Source organism: Synchiropus splendidus, chromosome 16 (assembly GCF_027744825.2).
Source record: "Synchiropus splendidus isolate RoL2022-P1 chromosome 16, RoL_Sspl_1.0, whole genome shotgun sequence".
Lineage (NCBI taxonomy): Eukaryota > Metazoa > Chordata > Actinopteri > Syngnathiformes > Callionymidae > Synchiropus > Synchiropus splendidus.
This window is the reverse complement of record NC_071349.1, coordinates 18,836,968-18,857,886: the sequence shown is the minus strand read 5'-3', so window position 1 is coordinate 18,857,886 and position 20,919 is coordinate 18,836,968. Positions and strand designations below refer to the sequence as shown.

Sequence of the window (20,919 nt, the reverse complement as noted above, 5' to 3'; positions counted from 1 at the left end):
AGAACAGCTTGGACTATCTGGAATGGTATAGACCTTCCCTTAGAAAGCGACAATCAGCAAAGGGTATGAATAATTTTGTAAATAAAAACTATTTTTTCAACAATAATGCCTCTTGAACATCATCCTATTATCGTCTAGGAGACGCCTGTGCCAGTTGCACTCCAGGAGAAACTGGCTGGTTTGTGCTTGACTGAATGTTTCACATCAGCATCATATTTTTTAAGCTCCAGATGGACATTTATGGAGCGACATCCTTGAGAGCATTCATCTTTAAAATGTTAATAACAGAAAGTCAAAATGAGCTGAGATGAATTGACTCAAAAAAAGCACAACTCTCACTCGCATGAAAAACACAAAACATATTGAGTGTCGTGTGGCACGATGATGAAAGCAGACAAATAAATCACAAGAATTGATTCCTGCCTGTGGGTAGCTGTTACCATTTTGAGCGGGGCAAGGATCAGGATGACATAGCGGACCTCGCAGCAGTTCTCTCCCCAGTTCTGCGGCCTTTCCAGGCGGGAGACGCACACATGACGCCGGTGGAGGTTCTTGACATTGCAGCTGAAGAAAACGGAGAAAAGAGGCAGTGCATAAATGTCAGTGCCTCACCTGAGTGAAACTGCCCCCCATTTCCATACATTAACCTCCTTCTCTGACCGGTCGACAGAACCCAGGCGGTTGTGGAAGTTTAAAACATGATTTATGACTTTCTACATTCACATTAATAATGAATCAAGTCAAATCATGGTGTTGTAAACATTAAACTAAACACATTCAAAAAGTTCATGATGCTTAATGTTCAAAATACAGGACTGGAAACAAGGTTAGAAATACTTTCAAATCTTTGCAACAATTAACTGAAATCCAATAACCTGGTAGCATGACGATCAACACTTGATCAGAAATTGTAAATGTCAATTTGTAGTTTCAGGAAATGCAATGTATATTTTAGGGCCAGGACATTTGTTTGGTCTTGACTGCCGCATTTCCACCGCAATGTCCATGTTTATGTGTCCATAATCAATCATCCTGGTCTCAAATATTAATATGATGTCAATTTATATCAAATTAAGTCAGCCCAGGGAACATTCTCATCATTGCAGTGAAGGCTTGACTTTCCATTTCTAAAGTCTAGATTCAATAATTATGATTACTTAAATTTCATTTAAATGATAACACAAATTGCCAGACCACACAGCAGAGGAGAATTGTAAATCCTCTTACAGGATGCAGAGCCAGGACTGTTGGTACTGAACCCCGGTAGCTGTGGCCGTCACTCCCTGGATTGTCTCTGACAGCAGGTGGACTGTAGGGCAAAGGGCAAAGGTCAAGCATGAGTAATCTCAGACTGCACATTCCATGCCAGCACAAAACATCAAATCACTTTCTTATTCAGACACAATAAATTGCCTCTATTCAAGGAAAAAAAAAAACGGGGTTTTAAAATGCACGGCAGCTATTTTCCTGAAGCCTAATGATGTATTCCAAACAGCCATAATGTTCCATCTAAATTAGCGCATCATCTGCGGTGCCAAGCGTCTCCATGTGATGTCTACATCTGAAGTGGCTAACAAGCTTTCCTTCTGCTTCCCATGCCAGCCCACACTGTTTGCAAACATGGACCAATCACACGCCGATAATGATGTCCACCCAAACATAGGAAACGTTTCATTTGTCTGCCAGAAATGAATTAATTCAACACTGCTAAATTAGGGGGTCAACGCCACTCACTCACTTGTTAGCTGGTGCTAATGAGAGGAGTCTCCCGTTGTGTACTGGTCCTGCCAAAAGAAATGGTGACCCAGACTTTCCCATGACCACTACAGAAGAACGTTGCTTGACACCTCCTTGTTAACTGTTGACTGCAAATTACCGGCGAGTTTTTGTTTTGTACCATCAGCAGCAGGGTCAACATTTACATATCGCTAGAATTCCCTGCCAGCGGATTCTCCCCTCCATCACTCGCTTTTCCTCTGCCCTGCCGTCTCATCAATAAAGTATCTTCCATTCATGCCAGAAAATGATAGGCGTCACCATGACAACAGTTTCACAGAGCTCAAGGAGCGAGAGAAAAGGGTGAATATGAGAAAAGGGGAGGAAGACAGGAGAATGAAACAGAAAATGACATAAACGGAGATTGCTAGTGAATAAAAGAAAATGGGGGGAGAATAAAAAAAATACTCGTAATGTATGACAAATAAAAGGAAAATTGTGAGATGTTTAAAGGCAAAGTGGATGGAAAACATGAACGAAAGGTTACCCAAAATAAAACCAAAGCCACTAGTTATTGCATACACAAAATCACATTGGTTTGATAGTGAGACAGGATCATTCAAACAGCCAAATGAAAATAAATAAAACGTCACAAACAGGGAATTGTGAGCGCGAGAAGATAAAAGGAAGATGTAGCGGGTGAGGCAAGGCAGAGAAAAGTGAAGCAGATGGATGGGAATTGAATTTAATTAATAGCAGGAAGCTTGACAGCCATGTTATAATCAAAAACCATCCATTTCTTCCCCTGATGTGAAGAAGAGAAAAGGAGGATGGCGTGTGGGTATGAAAGAGAGTGGGGCGTAAAGAAGCAGAGAGCAAAGGAAACAATAAAGAAGGAGGAAAGTGGGGAAGAAAATAAAAGAACTGATTTACTGAACAGGAAAAGAGAATGTCAACTAAAAACAGAAATCAGCAGCAAAAACAAATAAGGTAAAAATCAACAAAAACATGGTCAGAACCACATATAATCCACGATCATACCACATTTGTTATCCTACGGTTATCAATCTCAGACGCATCGAGGATTACTCACTCTCCACGTGTCCTATCATAAGAGCAAAGGCAGACCAAGATGGCTGCTGGGAGACTGACTTGAGTTGAGGTTGCACGACAGCCTGATGTCTATTGCCCAACATGATTTGCCATAGAGCAGAGAGGATAAGTATGGTGTACAAACAAAAATTGGTAAAAATTAGTATCTAAAATGTCCCACAACTACGACTAAAAACACATGACAGACAGGAGAACCAGTAACAGTAGCATCAGACTGAATAGGCCAGACGAAGTTGTCAGTTCTGGAGTCTTTTCACAGGAAATAGTTGCTTCAGGGATTGCCATCATCGCCATGTTAGATTGACTTGACGTGTCTAATCACATTATAAATACATATTTAATACCCTCAACAGTGAGCCAACCTATTCTGAGGTGTGCCGGCTCCGTGTTTGAGTTTCATGATCAAGCGGGACACCAATTATGACCAACACATTTGAAGCTTGTCAGTTACGTCGGAGGTTTCCACACAGTTTCGTCAGCTTTCAATATGCAAACACTGCTGCTTTGGCACACCAAAAAGAATAGGATCACACACAGCATATCAATGGCACAGACGTCGATGGGAAACAATGAAAACATCAGAGGAGGACCAGACTGGTTGGCTATCAGCGCCCCACTTTCCTCTTTCAGGAGTGAGAAGCAAGTTTAGGTGATTATAAAAGAATGATGTGCCAAGCACATTTAGCATATTACAAGAGATGATTTGACTGCTGAGACTTAATTGTCTTTGCAGAGGGGAGACTCCTGAGTTTGTGCTCAGAGGTGACCTCAATAAAAACCCCTGATCTTACAGTGCCTACAAGATTAACTGCCGTTGCTGGTCGACCTGTCAGCGAACACACATATGCCATTAAGCACCGACGACCGGACATGATTGTTCGCCTTCAAATTGTGGCTTATGTCGGACACTTTGAAGGAGGTGATTTAAAACAGAAAATGCAGGATGGATGATGAATGCTGCACACAATCACCATGCACAACACGGATGCCTGGCTGTCATGTCATGAGAGGGCCACTAGGACTGGGTCAACAGTGAAACCTTGTTACGCCGAGAGGTTTCCAAATCTACTTCAAAGTGGCTGAATTCCACTCGAGGTAAATAAAGCCCCCGCTGTGGTTACAGTTTCAAAGTCAAGCACTGGAGTAATGTCAAGCTCATTTCTAATTATATAAGCAGCTGGAGGGAGATCATTTCAACTGTTACATAACATCTCCATTCTATGGCGAAACCCATTTTGTCTAATGAGGGCTTGATTCCAGCGCCTCCAACACCCGCTTAATTAATCCCACACCATCTCAGTGTCGGGACAGCCCTTCATCCGTCTGTTCATTTTGCCAAGACAAGGAGCGCTGATTTTAGGGTCAACTCAAGAGGCATCAATGTCGGTGACACAAGAGGCAATGTTGATGCCTGTAATCATGTGACGACTCAGCGGATCGACCCAGTCCTAAACGCAGTGGGGAGCAACACAAGCGGAATACTGATGATGGATTGGTGCACTGGGGGACCACTGATTGCCGCGCCGGAGCGACTGATGCTGACATTTCCATCCAATTAAGCACATCTTACCGTCATCAAAGAAAACAAAACTTTGACACTTGTCTGCATGTGGGGGGGAAAGAGGAGATTATCAATTGAATTCATGTTAACATGCAAAGCGTACCCAAAAATGCAGCGCACTGTTTTCCCTAAAGCAACATGTACAGTCAGAAACAGTCCAGTTGCAGGTTCATTTACCAAGTTTACTAATGATGTCCAGTATTTACAGAACATTTGGGTTGGGAATTTGCTTTATTTCTTTCATTACTGTTTGTGCTGGCTCCTACAGGACTTGCAGTGTTTGCCATGGCACGAGGCACAGAAGCGGCGCTTAGCTCCTCCTAAGTCAAAAGCCTTCAACCATGATCTGAAGTTTATGACGGGTCTGGCCCCTTTTTTCACCAATCAAGAAAGACTTTTTGCAGATGAGGTATTGAGACTAACAGCTGTACTTTGCCATACTTCCATTCCAATACAGTCAAATGAACAATAAAAACCTCTATTTGTGGCCCATTTCTTCCACCTTTTCCCATAAAATAGATTGGTTGCAAAAATTCTTTATTAGCAAACCTGTCTGTTACAAAGTGTAAATCAGACTTTTTACAGAACGCAAAGATGAGCTTGCTCATAAGAGACACTTGTTCAAGAATAATGAGGATAAAGATCAAGAAGAAAATTAACGAAATGCGTACCAGCTCAACACCTGATATATATTAAGGAGAACATGACTCATCAAGGTCACTGCTCACAACTGTAGTGCCTCAACAGTCATCATCACAAGCGTTTTAAAGCCTCAAAGCAAGTGTCCTCCATTAACACAAGCATGCTGAATGTGCATGATACGGGTCCATTGCATCACAAAGCAATGGAGTTCCATTCTTCTCATCCCAATAGATGAGCTCAAATTCCCCGGTGAAGCAAAAAAAAGTACAAGTTGGCCTCCAAATTTTACTTGAAGCAGGACTAATTATCTCCTTGGGCTTTCATCTTTTTCACTTTTGTAATTTCTGTTCTTTCGGAGTCCTTTATAATCTCACCCCTGTTCTTTTTATCTCAGCTGCACCGTATTACAATCCAAATTAGCTGGTTTCACTTGCCAGCACATTGCCCCACGAAATCGGAGCGTGAATGAAGATACGACAGAAATTAATACCTGGAGAGATGTGAGCTACTGATAACATACTTGTGTGAAAATGAAGGTATTCTCCAAGTAGGAGTCTTTTGTGCCACCTTGTAATATTTTCCATCACTCAACACCTGACGATGCAGAGATGAATCTATGAATTCAATTTATAGACTCCAAATACCACCAGGATTTTATCCTTATTCACAGCATGAAGGTCTTTTCGAGGACAGATAATAATCGACAGAGGTAGCCATAGTAACTATAGGGAGGGCTTCATGGTTGAGGTTGTCATGAAAGCCTGGACAAGATGTACTATTTTGGGGCTATTTTAGAGACAGAAGACCTAAGCTTTTCTGGCTCCAAAGCACTGCAGATATGGCAGTTCTGGTGCAGTGAAGGGGTCCAGATCTTGAGGAGCAATTCAGTTGGAAGAAAGAATTCAAAGGACTGGCTCATTGTTGAACCTCATGCCAGAATTAGAGGACAATTTAGCAGAGAAAAATTAAACATCCTTCTTCCCATCGTCATAATCAAATAGTCAATTCATCGAACTATGATTAAAAGTTATATTTATAAATCTGCAAATTGCCATGTGAATGCAAGTTAGTTATCGAGTCTCTATATGCAAACAGCAGCATGAAAATTCAGGAAGAATATTTAAAAAGCAAACCAAATGTGGCAGCCCCTGCTGTTTCATTATGCATTATGTTTATGTTTCACCTTAACTGCCTTGATGCTCCAGTTAATATACTGCTTTGGTTGAGTGAATTAGTTTATTTTATGAGTTTATTTTGCTTTGTGTATTAAGATATTTAAAATTTCAATTGCGTTTCAGAGTTACAAGGCCCAAATTCAATGTATTTAATCAGTAACAAGTCGTGGGACACAAAATCAAACAGCAAAATGTGTCACTGTGACAGGCCTGGATTCATCAGTGCAGTAAAGGACGTCTCATCCCCTCAGGCAGCTATTTTATCTCGGCTGGATTGACCGACGCCCTTTTTATTCGATTTTATTTGCTTGCTAATCCTTTGTTTTAGCTGTAATTAACGTGTGTGTGAACCTGCCAGTCATGCTCTCAATCCATTTAAACACAGACTGAACACATCCAGTGAAATCCAATTTCATGCCTAACAATGCTTTCAGGCATAAGGAAACCAGGTTGCAGATAAAAACGACTTAACTTTAACCTCTGCGACGGTAGAAAGTGTCAAGTCTGGACGGCTAACGAAGCTTGAGAGTCCCGGCGAGCCATTTAAAAAGCTAACTGAGTGATCGATGACAGAAGTCAATTATCACCTCGCAGATCTGTCACAGTGAGCGTCACACACCACCCACCTCTGACTAACCCTCAACAACTGCGGACACCAGCGCAGCAAGAGAGGAAATAGAGTGGACATAAAGTATGACAGGGTGCGCTGATACAACCGTTAAATTGCTCTGTGCACACAATTACTCTTTGACTCCATTTTAATGCTTAAAAAAATCGATATACTGAGGGAACCAATTGTTTATATTCCATGCTAGAGGAGTGAAATCCAACAGTGCGTTTCAACACTATGCATCACAGCATATTTGGCTGCTCCACGTAGAGGAAGTTATAGCTACAAGCCAGGTCTACTGAATCTCGACAAGAAACCCCATGTTGTTCTTGTCCTAAAAGACCATCATGCACCACATGACTGCTTCACGACAGACAGTTTGCATCACATGTTGGCCCGGAGGATACTCAAGTGGAGTTCAACCTCGACGGCAGCTTGTTATTGTACAACAATGCAGCGATTATCTGTCACAATTTGTTTGTAGCTCATCTTATTATGACTCATTCCCAGAAACTACATCACAATTAAACAGTGCTGATGAACTGATGTTTGCAGTTCAGTTTCTGTTGCGTCATTAATCACACCCGAGTGTTTGTCAGTTTGGGAGTGCCAAAAAAATGAAATTTGTTTTTAGGTTAACTGATAACTCGCATATTGACAGAGACAGGCAAACAGACTTTGAAGGCTCTTAAGAAGAAGCACAACTACAGATGTAGTTAATAATATCAACAACTTGAAATTAAATCACATGAAACTTTAGGACAAGGCGCCGATGTGATAAAATCCAGCCGCCATTTTCTAAGGCCAAATAGCAAGTGTGCAGGGGTTGAGTAAACACATTCAATACACTTTTAATGGCAGGCAGAAGAAATACTCAAGACATTAGTAAACATCCACACAATTCATGGTACTCACCATTAACTTCTTGAGCTCCTGCATCTGTGAAAAGCAAACTCATCACCTCCTCAAAGTTGCAGCTGGGCTCAGGAGCATTCACGTCCTGAGCCACATGGTGCAGCATTCTCTTTAGGACATCGTCAAGAGACGCCGCCGTCTCGTCCAGCAGAATGATGGCCCGGGCCAGGAAGCCGTCCAGGTCCCGGTGAGCACGGATCTCCTCTTCGAAGTTTGTCAGCTTCACGTACTGCGGCGAGACGACATCAACGTTAATTGAAACAATGACTCTGGCCATTCCTCTCGTCTCCAGCAGACGACTAAAGTCCGGCCGCATTCCTGAGAAACGCAGCTTTCAAGATTAGTGTGCCTCAATAATAACATTAAGGAAAAAGAAAACATTGGGCTGAAAATAGCAACGAGGCTATCTTATGAGTATCAAGTTAAGGCCACTTCCATGTTTCCTTCCAAACACCAAGCAGCTGTTCCTGCTTTTCTCTTGGTTTTCTCTCAGACTTGAACCCAATGAGGGAGCGAGGTTTTATCAGGAAAATGCAGTACTCAAATTCTTCTCCTTTCCCTACAAATCAATAGTTGAAAAACCTCCTAATTTCCTACGATATGCTCAGTCAGTCAGAATCTGTAGTAAATTCATTCAACCCATTAATTTTGTGCGAAGTACTCTTAAATCGAGGTGTTAAATTGAAAACTCTATGACATAATCATAAAAACAGAAATGCCACTTTCAACAGTACGTGGCAACTCTTTGGCGAGTCAAACTGTCAAGCTTGAAAGGTTCACCATGGAGTCTCAAGACTCTTTCAGGCGACGGCATCAAAACAATCGCCTGAAGGACACAATGGTTGGAAAAGCAAATTCAGCTCGATTAAAAGCCCAGACTCCCACTTCCCGTCAATGTCATTGATTCTGGGATTGACAGTACTTTTGACAATGAGAGCTCCCTGCTGCCAAAAAGGAAAGAATTCAAGCTGTGTCGGTGTTTGACTAAGTAACTTAAGTGCTATGAATAGATGTTTATACAGCTTGTTTATACGAGACATCAAATGTTTCACTGGTTAACCAGGCTTTGTACATTACTATTCAAATCTACATTCAAGATAACTGACAAAATGAATTCTCTGTGATTTGTCTTCTCACCCAGGAAAAAAATGAGCCCAAAATAGTGGAACTGAATTGAGGCTTGTTAAAGTAAGTGGACAACACTGGCTGCTAAAAGCTGGAACCTTGACCGCTGACCTCGGGCTTGATTCTTGATGATTGCAGTTGTTTCAGCAAAGGTTTACTTAAAAGGAGTGAGACGAGACAAACAGAGAATTGTGCTGCGTGATTTATTCTGTGTATATTAAATGAGATATGATTCTAGTTAGACGCCAGTCTGGGAGCGTTGTTTTAAATTCCCTAGTGCAACTCTCACTCAAAACAATGCTGCGAGTTAATAGACGGTGGGAAGACCACCACGCTGCTCAGCACCACCATTGGTGGCCCATTCAAATAAGGCTCTGAGCACCCCTGGTGTTGCACATAGATTTCATGTCAAGCAACATAAACTCAGTTCTGAGTGAGTGCACTATAGATCTGTCCCAAAATAACCCCTAGTCTTCTCAGTGTCCTGAGTTGCCCTGCTCTTATTTCCAATTCTAACTGATCGCTTCACTCTGGGTTGGACTTCAAAAGGTAAATATTTGAGTTTCCCCACATCCATGAAATTGTTATCCATCGCACAGGAAAAAAAGGAAGTGATTCCAATGTCATTCGACATCAGCAAAACAACAGTGACGAATCAAAACAGCACGCAATTTGTTTTCTTTCAAGGGGACAAAATACTTGTGTGCCCCGTTAGTAGACTTGTGACTTGACTAGATTTGTGATGCAAATAATGTTCAACAATGGGGATGTAAGTTATGATATTTACCAGAAATTATATACAATGAATCCTGCCTTGTAGACAATATTATTTCCATTATTTTCATGCAGCAAATGATATAGTATTTGCTGCTGGTCATGTGACTCCTGCACCTGTGCCAAGACCCAACTCTTCCTGCTGCTTACCAGCACAAACACAGTCTCTGATTTAGAAAAAGGTTTAGATAGTAAATCTGTCTATGCTCCACCCACAATTCTACATTAACAGGGATCACACTGAATCTCACCCTACAAGTCTCTTGCTATTATTAGTGTTGCGACAAGATTTTCTAAAAAACAACACATTTAACATCAAATGTGATCCACTGAAAACAGCTGACTTGATGAGACAAAACCTAACATTTGAGAACAGACAGTGACTCACTTCCTTGCAACTCTTGAAGCTGCATGACAATGGGACACTAAGTGCTGAACAATATAAGTCATTTGAATTTCTTGATCCGGCTTTCCCCGTCTGCTGGTGCCATATCGGCACAATTCAGGTGTATTTTTTAAGAGCGTGGATTTAAAACAGATCCTACACTAACGCTGACTGGATTGGAAAGGTCGGGCACTATTGTCACTGAGACTGGAACCCTGCCTTTGATCAGGTTACAATGCCAACCCACAATAAAACCACACAGGAGGAATTGCCTTTTTTTTTCATCGACGACACAAAGGCAGAGACGACACCAATTGTCCATTTGTCACTTACCTTCCTTGATGTGTTCAGCAATACACACCCAGAGTCATCAGCATCTAAGAGGAAAACAGAAGAATCAGGTGGGATTTGCATTTCAGGCATTAAATATTAACACCTTGTTATGTAAGTAGGACCTGTAATTATGCGGCACATTATGAAAATGTGTGATGACAATATGTAATGTACGTAGCCCCTTTGTTTGACAGGTAATGCTGTGTAGGATACGGTTTTGTATTTTCACTTCCTCGTTGGAAACAAACCTTAGTAAATTTAAACTTTACTTTTTGGTGCTCCATTAAAAATGCATCACCTGTACAACTGAAATACATGAATCAAATCTATTTCCAGATGGAATACTAAAGTCCAAAATGTCTCTAACAACACACCAACCTTGAATATTATAATCACTGTGCTCTTGTATTTTCTTGGTATTCTTTCAGTCTTAGTTCTCAGAACCAATGCTGCCTAACTTGTAAAGATATGGCGCCATTATCGTCAGGACTTGGTGGGAGTTGACACTGTTCATGCAACTTTATCAGGAGTTTAAAACAAAGCACCGCTGAATTAGATAGCCCAAGTTTTAAACAGCTACCTTTCACACCATACTTTGCAAAACGGCACCAGTGCCGATTCGAAGTCTGTTATCTGAGGATATATATATATAAAAAGAAAAATTGTCATGTCCGTGTTTTAATAGGCTGTTAGTGCAGTGGTGGAGAAGGAAAAGTGGAACTTAGCCACCATGGGATTAATTAAGGAAATATCCCTGTTGTAATTTTTATCTGGTGTCTGAGTTGTGTAGAATGTAATTAAAAGACCAAAATGGTGACATAATAAAAAAAGCACAGTAATCTTGAAATGTGCTTGTTATCCTAATGTGACATATTATGAATAATGTGTTTTACTCCAAAGAACTTTTTTTTTTAAAGCCACAGAAATGGCGTTTCAGTTGGACGAATAATGAAAACACCATGAGACACGTCTTTAAAGGCTCTCACAGGGCAGGGATTGGAGGTTCTCCTCTGATAAGGCTCTAATACACACATCCCTGCAACCGAAGCGAGAGCGCCGATAAGAAGAAAGTGCAGGATTTTCCCACTGTCAAGAAGACGGAACGTGAGGGAAAACCTTTTATTGGTGAAATACCAGAGGACTTCAGCTTTAGCTTCACGACCAGTAATCTGTCAGCTGACTCTCATAAAGCCATTCGCTATTGTCATTACACAACCCCTTGTCGCTTGTTTACCAAGCAGACAGCATTATTAGGTTACCATGGGCTTTCCTCCTCTACTCCTCATGATGCACTGTGTCATCTTTGTCTGGAAATCAATCAGGAGTCTACCCAACAGCCACAGAAAAAACAAGGGAACTCTTCTTTTATGAGCCAGCAAGCCTTGGGAAAAACCGGGATATCATAATATCAATAATCCAACAAGTGAGAGTGTCTGAGTCGGCAGAAAATAATGGTGGGGCGATGGGTGTTTGAGCACCACGCCGAACACCTATACATTATGAACATAATATCTGTGTGAGCTGGAGATGAGAGACGAGCCCCATATCACGAGCCGGAGGCGCAGGCACGTGTCGTGTGCAGTGGATTTGGTTCATCAGAACCACACAATGAAAAAAAAAAAGCATGGAGCTGGGCTGATCCGTACCCAGAGGGAAAGCAGGGGGGAGTCGCTGCTCTAATTGCTGTCAGACTGTAGCTGTAAGGAGATATTCATATATTCATATAAGATTACCTCGCCCACAATCATCACCTCCTTCTAATAGCTCCTGTATGTCTCAATTTTCATCGTCTCAAATGAATCCAGGGGAATTAAAGGTCCAGGGATTAGTAAGAGGAAGTGTTAAATGTGACACCAGTATGTTTTCCCTTCTTGGCTATTTTTCAAACAAACGTCTATTAATGATTACATTTCACTCCGTCAGTAACTCATTTATATTCTTTCAGCAGCTGAAGTGACTGCGGGAGGAAGAGTAACTGAGATAGGGCTCAAATAAATTGGCTTGACGGAGGTGAGGAATGTGAGTTTTATTAATCAAAAATAGTCCGGAGAGCGTTTATGTCTGGCTCACCACGGCTAAGTCAGTTTACTGGACTCATGCGTGCCACACTTCTGGGCATGTCATTCTATAGACTGAGAATCAGTGACAAGAAAGAGGAGACAAAACGACCCTCTGTTGACCTCAACTACCCATTTTCTGAGACATATTTCTATTTCAATCTTTTTGACATTATGACCCCCTGCTAAATAACATAAAATATTGACATAGCAATACATAGCAATACTGCAATACATAATTTCATTTTATTTTTTATAGAAACATAACATGTTAGCCGAGTTGGACGTCAACTGGGACTTAATTATTGGGGGCCAAAACCACAGTAGAGGCTGCAGGTTTATGCAGTTGAATATAAATGTTTTTAGCGTGATGGACTGCTCTCACAAAAATCTGCTTCAGAACCCAAGATGACGGCCATGGTGAGTATGTGGGAAGCATGGGCCTCTTTTCCAGACCTGCTGCCCCCACAATGGAAGCAACTCTTAGACGATGACAGCGGGAACAATATGACCTGATCTGTCACCTCATCCTGTTCACGATTAAACTGTGACTACGACGTTGTACCTATTGAATCGTTTGGTTTATCAAATAGAAAATGACCTTTGCGTGTCACTGTGCTTGGATAATCCCACTCACTAGACGGAAGGAAAACATAGGAAGCAAACAGATCCATCAAAACAGACATGGTTGTCAACAATTTTGATTAGGGCTGCGGTTGCAAATTCATTTGTATTTTCAACACTGGCATTTCCGGGCAAACTATATCCAAACAGTTCTTAGCGGTTTCCCTGAGTCGTAATCGAGTAATTCAACAGGAAATTCCCCGAGTGGCAGGCTGCTGAGGAATAATAGAATAGCATGTAATTTGTGACAAGAATTAAATCGCGGCAACTGGTGTGTGAACAACCACCGGTACATGGATCAAATGTCTGCGACAAACAGACTGGAGGGGAACAGCCCAGAGGCAAAACAAAAAATACCAATCAACGTTTTGTCATGGCGTCACTGAATAATACACCGAGAATCAGACGCTGGTGGGCATGACAAAGATTCAGCACCTGCGAGTGAGAATATTGATAACAGCACAGAATCCATCACACAGCAGCTGCTGTGGTGCGACAGGGACAACAGAGCAGCCCCAAGTTGTTTCCAGAAGAAACAAAGGTGCGAACCAATGGCTTTTCAATGGAACCCGACTGTATATAATAACACAATACACACGTCCTGTGACCAGGGAGGAGGGGAGAAGCAGACGCAACACAACGCTGAGTCTGAAGACTAGATATAGCAGAGCACAGGGGCAAATAAACCTTCACAACCTTCAACTATAATCCCATTACAAAACTTTCATGAGTCGAACAAAAAACATGCAACTCAATTCATGTTTAAAAACAATGAATCAAACTCAATGGCACCTTTGAATTTGTTGTGAGGGGTCAAACTTAAAATAAACACCCTTTACATATATAAAAAAGTTTTGCATCAAATAATTAAGCGACATCACCAAGAACATCAGATCTCTCCCAGACAGCACACTAACCCAACCATTTGGATTAGTGAGGTCAATACACACGATGAATCATTTTTTTAATGAGCAAAATGGATCCTAGAATTAAAACTGGGGCGGTCCTAAGGTACAAAGATTACCGGATGATTGAGCGCACCCACTAAATTTAAGAAGGAAAATATCTCTTGTTCATACATAGGCTACAGCTGTCTATAAGCCACGGATGCAGTGGTGCTGTCTGCGCTGTAGGATAGAGCAGTCAGACTAAAAAGGCCCAGGGATCACTTCTAAACTAATTTGGAAAACAAAGCTCCGACACCAAAGCCAGTCTCAACTGCTGCTTTTCCTTTCCAGTCCTCCAGCAGACCGGCTCTGTGGGCGTAGCTGCGGACACGCGGGGAAAAGAGTGCATGTTGAGCGCTTTAAGGTCAATAAAACGCCTGCGATTTCATCGGTTTGATGTGACGAGACACAATATTTTGGCAGCATGACGCAGTTTAGCCAGTAAAATTCCACATATTGGCTGCCTCATTGCATAAACCGCAGAGTTCAGGTTATGGGCTGGAAATTACGGTAATAGTGATAGTATAACAAAAAGCAAAAAGTGAAATAGTGTCAAAGGTGTAGAGTACTGATCAATGACTTGACTCACATGAAAAAGGCAAATGAAAAACAAAAGGCAGGGGTAGCAGCAGGCACCAAATCATGCCCTATTTTAGCCAACATTAGGGCCACATGCCCAACTGAAACAAGACTTTCCTCAGTCGTCTTCTCGTGCTGACAGCTCGCATTAATTCAGCTCTCTTGTCAGATGCTTTAGGTGTTACTATGTATGGTCAATGGCCTGACTGACATGGTTACCTGTCAGATTTGAAGGCAAAAGACATCCTTCTCTCTTTATGCAGTCCCTTGTTGTGCACCTGAGACTGTTTCCGTGGCAACAGTAACCTGTTGACCTCTGAGGTTTTTTAGCGAGGAGGTCAAAATCATCTGCACCTGCAGCTGAGGAGCTGTCTGTCAAGTTTTACACCTTCTACTGGCTGTTGGATGGAACCCAGGCCCCATCAGACCGGTGTCAGGTGAATGTGGTTTCAGGTGATGAAGGTTTCAGAACGGTTTTCTTCTGAATCAAAAATAGTAATGAGGACATCTAATCTGTAATTAGATGTGATATTCAAGTGCACCCCAGCAATATTGAAATAAATCACACGATTCTTTTCATGATGTTACATCCTTTGTTTCCCCACGTCCACAGCAGCAGCCACATCTTCCAGGTGTAGCGAAAATGTTTCCGTCCATATTCAGTGTGGCTGTAGCTGTCTGAAGTGTCTTCCTCTCCATTCCAGTGTAACCAACCTGGCCCTGGGCTGATCTGGTTGTCATAGAGCTGGATGTCATCTCCGCTGGCGATGGGAGAGTCTTGTCCCTCCTCTCGATCATCACTGCCGTCCTCCTGCTCAGCCTCCCGCTGCTCTGGGGACACAATGACACAGGGTCACCTCCTGGACCTTACGGGCAGCTTTGTATGGCATCAGCCAAAATCAAGCACGCTGAAGAAGAAAATTAGAGAACCCTCTAACATGACGATTTCAGGTGCCTTGAAAGTCAACACAGAATTGCGACCCCATTAACTATTCATTCAAATTGGTTGAACAAGGAAAAAAGGCAGCAGGGTCGGATCCAAGCTACTCACACCATGATTTCACTTTAAATCATAAAGGATGAAGAGAAGGACTGAGTTAAGCTAACACCCACGTCCTGTTGTGCAGCAAGGGGAACAGACACAACCGGGCCAAAAAGAGGATGAGACAGCCAACCACGTTGATCCACCAGACCATCACCTGCACCTGAGTGCAGTGGTCTTAGCTGTCGCCTCTCAGTCCTACCACATCTCTTCATTCAAAATGGAAATCCAGGGGAAAAAAAGCTTCTAAAAGCAAAGGCAAATGTATACGTTCTAATGACCCCAGTCTGTGGCGGATATATCAGGGTCGGCAAAGTGGTGAAGACCATTTGGGACAGAAAAACCAAATGGAGCAAAAAAAATACCACAAGGATATATTTATAAATACCTGAAAATGTATTTCATTTAATAAAGGAGAAATTAAGGAGTGTAGGATTATACAAGCAAAACATACCATGATAAAATATGATTATCATACTATACACTGTTTTTACACTGACAAAATGACTGTATAATAACTAATACATTGTTTGGCTCTCATTCTTCTAAATAGCATGAGAGCTGGATGGTGACTGTATGACTGACGGTCACATGTTTATCCATGGTTACATCACAACGGTGTCTGTTTATTTCGGACAAACATGCTCACAAAAAGCATTAATTGAATTGCAGCGCTGAAACAAATTCAGGTCCAGCGAAGAGAAATCGCAGAAGAGTCAGGTTACAAATAGAGGGTTTTAGGCTCCTCTTGCTCTCTCTCTCCCTGTCTCGTCATGATTTTGTAAGGGAGCGCACATCACAGAATCCCGCCTGGAGCCGGTTCGTGTGAATCATTCTCTGTGACACAGCAGCCTCTTAAATTCTCTCCTCCAGCAGTAACAAGTATGTTTCCAAATATTAACTAGCAACTGCCCCAACGCTACGATCATATTTTGCACATGTGCTACCCGTCTGATGACTCTATATACCGGCACCCGCTCCTGTCTGACTGGATCTAGTTTTCCTAAAAACTGGAAAATACCTCAGCACTTGACGTTGTTTCAACCTGACTGCCGCGTGCATCCTCTCAGCTTCAGAGTCTGACTTTGCTGTCACCTTGAGACAAACCAGCTGCTGAAGAATTGCATTCTTTCACCTCAAGCAACATGTATCTAAGCTATCTAAAATATTTAGAGTCACCATTCAATTGCTCATGTATCACTGCGATCAAGTATCCTAGCCAGAGAAAAACCATAAACAACCAATGTATTCATTTTTGTTAGAGACTCTCTATAGTCCTTCACTAATTTTGGAGCCAATATTTTTGGTTTCATTTTGTGAAACCTAAAATAAGTAGTGAGAGTAGCCATTTTTTGTGGCTTTTTAATGACAGACTTTAGTAGTCCTAGTATTAAATGTGCCATCATCTAGGATCATGAGCGACAGCTCCATCGTCATTTTAGTGTAAATTGTGAGTCAAAGTCTACTTAGATTTACCAGATATTTCCAAAGTGTTGGAGAGCAGACTGAGCAAACTTGTACTCGGACGATAATGAATTAATAACTAAATAATGAAATACATTTAAATACATTTAAATTCCACTGGAATATGAAAGTCCCAAAATTGTATGACTTTGTCTGAAAAACATGTCTAAAATGCAACAACTTATATTAAACTAACAGTGAAAAACTTAACCACGCATTTGATATTTAGTATTTAGCCAAGTGCTTCGTTTTACTCAGATTTGGCCACAGATTTTCATTATGGTGCAACCCTATTATTAAAGTGCTGTGTTTTCAAGCATGTAGAGCACAAACATTTAAATCTCCTTTCCAAGCTTTCCACTTCATGGCCTGTGAGATCGAAACTCTTAGCCCAAGCACCACAATAATGAACAAAATCCATGGAATTTTCCTCTAACAAAAAGCTTGCTTTACAAAGAAGTAAATAATCAGTTGCAGCCAGAGTTTATTCAAAAGATGCTGCTATCTAGGAGGACAGAAATAATTGATCTGTTGCTAGCTAGCATCCCACACCGCATGTGCAACACATACTAATTGGATGCCTTGCCTTGGCTTGAAGGTAAAGAACCCACTGGCTCTCAAAAAGTAGGAAAAGTAATGTGTGAGAAGAAAGAGGTCTCTGCTCACCCATGGACATAGAGCTGCATCTAAACACCTGACAATCTAATCTTTCTGCTTCAAATAATTTTTTTTTTTTCAAAACTGTCATCAAAATATGAATTATGAGGCAGCTTAGACTCACCCATTTCTTGAAAGAAGTATCCATTCTTGGACATCCCTGAGGGAGGGGCGTCTGCGACAGAGAGGAAAAAAGAAATCATTATTAAGGTGAAACAGTCTCCACACCAGCAGGGAGCACTTCACATCATAAAACATCCCTCTCTTGAGTTTATTTTTAAGACAGCATTAGAAAGGACGACTCATTAGCCTCTGTAATGCATTTTTCTTTTGTTGACAAAGTGCCATATTTTTTAAACATTGAGGAGCCCCTACAATGCGTTATCTAAAACTACACAATGAGATTCAATAAATGGAGGGAAACAGAGGCGCCCTTCAAGTGGCACAGGGATTCAGATGCCCCTTGATGGCGGTCCAAAAATAAAGCAATAAATTGACGCACTGAACAGTAATAAAAAGGAGTTGTAAAGTAAAACAGTTCACCGTATAATAAACAAAACTGTGTATTTTCCCCCCATTCTTTGTTGGCTTTAACCATCTACCCAAGGAGAAGCAGAGAGCAAACAGCCAGGGTCTTGTAATGGATTTGAACCTGAAGCTTATGAAGTCATTCTCCAGATGGGGCATTCTAGAGGTTCAGGGGTACAACTAAAGAATTCCTAAAAAACTGGAGTGACAAGATCTGGAATGTGTAGACCAGAGGCTCATGTGGAGGAGTTTGGAGACAAACTCGAATGGCTTGTACACATCAGGAGGAGGGACAGGGAGCATGGAGGAGATGGAGGTACCATGGAAAAAAAGGAGAGGTGGAGGACGAACCATGGAGATTCATTAATGTGGGTGGTGAATGAGGACATGAAGGCGTGACCAGGGATGAAAACACTAGATTACCATTAAAATTAATCAGGTCATCTAAAGTATCTTGTTTACATGACAAATTCAAACTGAATAAAAATGAAAATGACAACTAATTTCTCATATTTTCACAAAAATTCTTCACTGGATGAGGTAAAAATGAAAGAGCTGCCTGTTATCCCCCCGAAACCTGCACATCACAAGCAAAAAAGTAGAGGGAAAATCATTTGATTCAATTCACGTTTCATCAGGAAAGGTCGTGACTTTATTTAATCGAGTCAAAACGTGATGCTTCCAAAACCAGAAAAAGTCAGGTTTTGCTTTTCTACTCTCCCAACGGCAGATATCTCAGCTCGGTATTTTATTTGATCTGCTAAAGAGTTCACACTACAAATCCAAGGATGGATTGTAGAGTATGACATTTCACAGATTTTGTCACCAGGCCGGGTGGATGCGTGCAGCATGCAAATGGTCGAGAATGCCCAGACAGAAATGGAGCTTTGAAGGTTACTGAAACGTTGCGGGCTCCGGCTGGGGGAAGGAAGAAGGTGTCTGCATGTTTAACTGATAGTTTGGATGATCTTCCCTCTGTGTGAACACACCCCTGTAATAAAAGATAGAGGATGTCTTGAGGGTACTTCCCCAATTAACAACACAGAAGGCAAGATATGGAAATAGATCACTCAGATAACAATTAGGGCGTTTGTCCATATTCAATATTTTCTTAGAGAAAAAAAAAATTCCAATCATTTTCTCTCCGGACAAGAGAAAAAAAGCAGGAGCTAAAAGAATTGGGACTATTTTTCCCACAGCAATTAACTTTTTTAATCTGCTAATATCATGATGAGCTGTTGTGTTGGTCTCATTCTAATTTGCTTTTTGCAGTCAAACTTTCAGTGGAAAGGTTATTTTGCCCATATTGATACTGTTAAACCCACTGGCTACCATCAACTAGATGAACCATTTTATATGAATAAGTCATAAACAGAAGGTTATTACTATGGTTCTTTAGCTGTCGCAGGACTAAGGACAAGGCTCCGGTACAGACCCAGTACTACAGGTAGTAATGGTCAGCACTTTACAATGGCATCGTAAGAATAAGAAACTTACACAATGACTAATCTTCATCGTTGCCTTCAATGAGTAATTAGTACAGACTGGCTGTGAGTCACTTGTTGTCGGTCTTATCCAGCCACCCTCTTTTACTTTTACAAGGGATGAAATCAGTTCAGCAATCAATGTTGCAACGATATAGCAGGGCTAAAGCCCAAAAACATCTTGCAGAAAAGCAAAACTCTGCTGCGGAGACTGCAGACAATTGCAAAACAGTGACTAACGTGAAGCAGTGTAGTGTCTCTAAAGCAGAAACGGAGCGATAGCTTAGCAAGAATGCGAGCCTAAACTATGTTGCAAGTTTTCTTGAATTGTTGAAATGGCAAAATAAGTGAAGGGAACTGACAGACAACATACATTTTTATATCGTACATATATGTAACCATTAAGACACACACTCATGTGCTGATGATGAGAGCAACCCATTCAAACACAGCATGGAACATACTGATGTCAAAGCCTCTCTCTGAAAACATACAAAGCCAGGTATATATCAAAAAGTTCCTAACCAGTGTCACTGTTCACAAATGTTTTCATGCAAGAATCTGATATTGCACAACAGGAAATTGCACAATATCTGACATCACCACAATTTCTAATCCTCGAATCAGCAAACATTAACGCTAACGTTAACATGAATAAATGACTTAAAACACTTGGATACCGTTCTGAGCCGAAATAGCACTCTGAGTGAGACTGATCTGTAGCAACGTTCTACAGAAAAAGGAAGCTGTGTACTCGCAGGGAGGAAGTCAGGCTGAGTTTGACTCACAGATAAGACACTTCAGCTATCAGTGAGTGGGTGTTTGCATATGTCTTACGAAAAGTCAACCCTTTCATCTTTGCCCAACGTATACATGTGGGGAATATCTGTCAATCAGTGGAATCTAAAAGTCAGAAAGCCGGCATCATTTGGATGCATGCTCACTTGATGTTGTGTCAGTGCGTGCAGCCTGACACGGCTTTTCTTCTCGACAAACTCCGTCGTATAATACAAGAAATCTGCAGGAATATTTCAAGCTTCTCCCTGATGCTGTTGCTGGGTTTTGGATCTGACTGAGGACGATTGTCAAACAGCACAGCTCAGCTGTTTGAATATGGGGATCCAGCGGTGGATATACTACTGCACCGAGCTGCTGGTGTGGTTCTTTCAATCCAAAAGCACAAGAGGT

The 20,919-nt window shown here is 41.5% G+C and overlaps 1 protein-coding gene across 6 annotated transcripts in view; it reads right to left on the bottom strand.

The window, feature by feature from the left end:
* slc4a11 (solute carrier family 4 member 11) overlaps positions 1–20,919 on the bottom strand; it is a 76,562-nt gene that overhangs the window by 22,275 nt on the left and 33,368 nt on the right. For 3 of the 6 annotated variants that reach the window (XM_053844642.1, XM_053844643.1, XM_053844644.1), the window contains 7 exons: positions 17,844–17,894; positions 15,271–15,387; positions 10,350–10,393; positions 7,733–7,961; positions 4,400–4,432; positions 1,228–1,309; positions 441–564 (listed from right to left, as the gene is read on the bottom strand). In XM_053844642.1, the coding sequence (XP_053700617.1) occupies positions 441–564; positions 1,228–1,309; positions 4,400–4,432; positions 7,733–7,961; positions 10,350–10,393; positions 15,271–15,387; positions 17,844–17,894 (680 nt within the window). The remainder of the gene's footprint in view (positions 1–440; positions 565–1,227; positions 1,310–4,399; positions 4,433–7,732; positions 7,962–10,349; positions 10,394–15,270; positions 15,388–17,843; positions 17,895–20,919) is intronic. The other 3 variants (XM_053844647.1, XM_053844646.1, XM_053844645.1) reach the window with 2 other exon arrangements.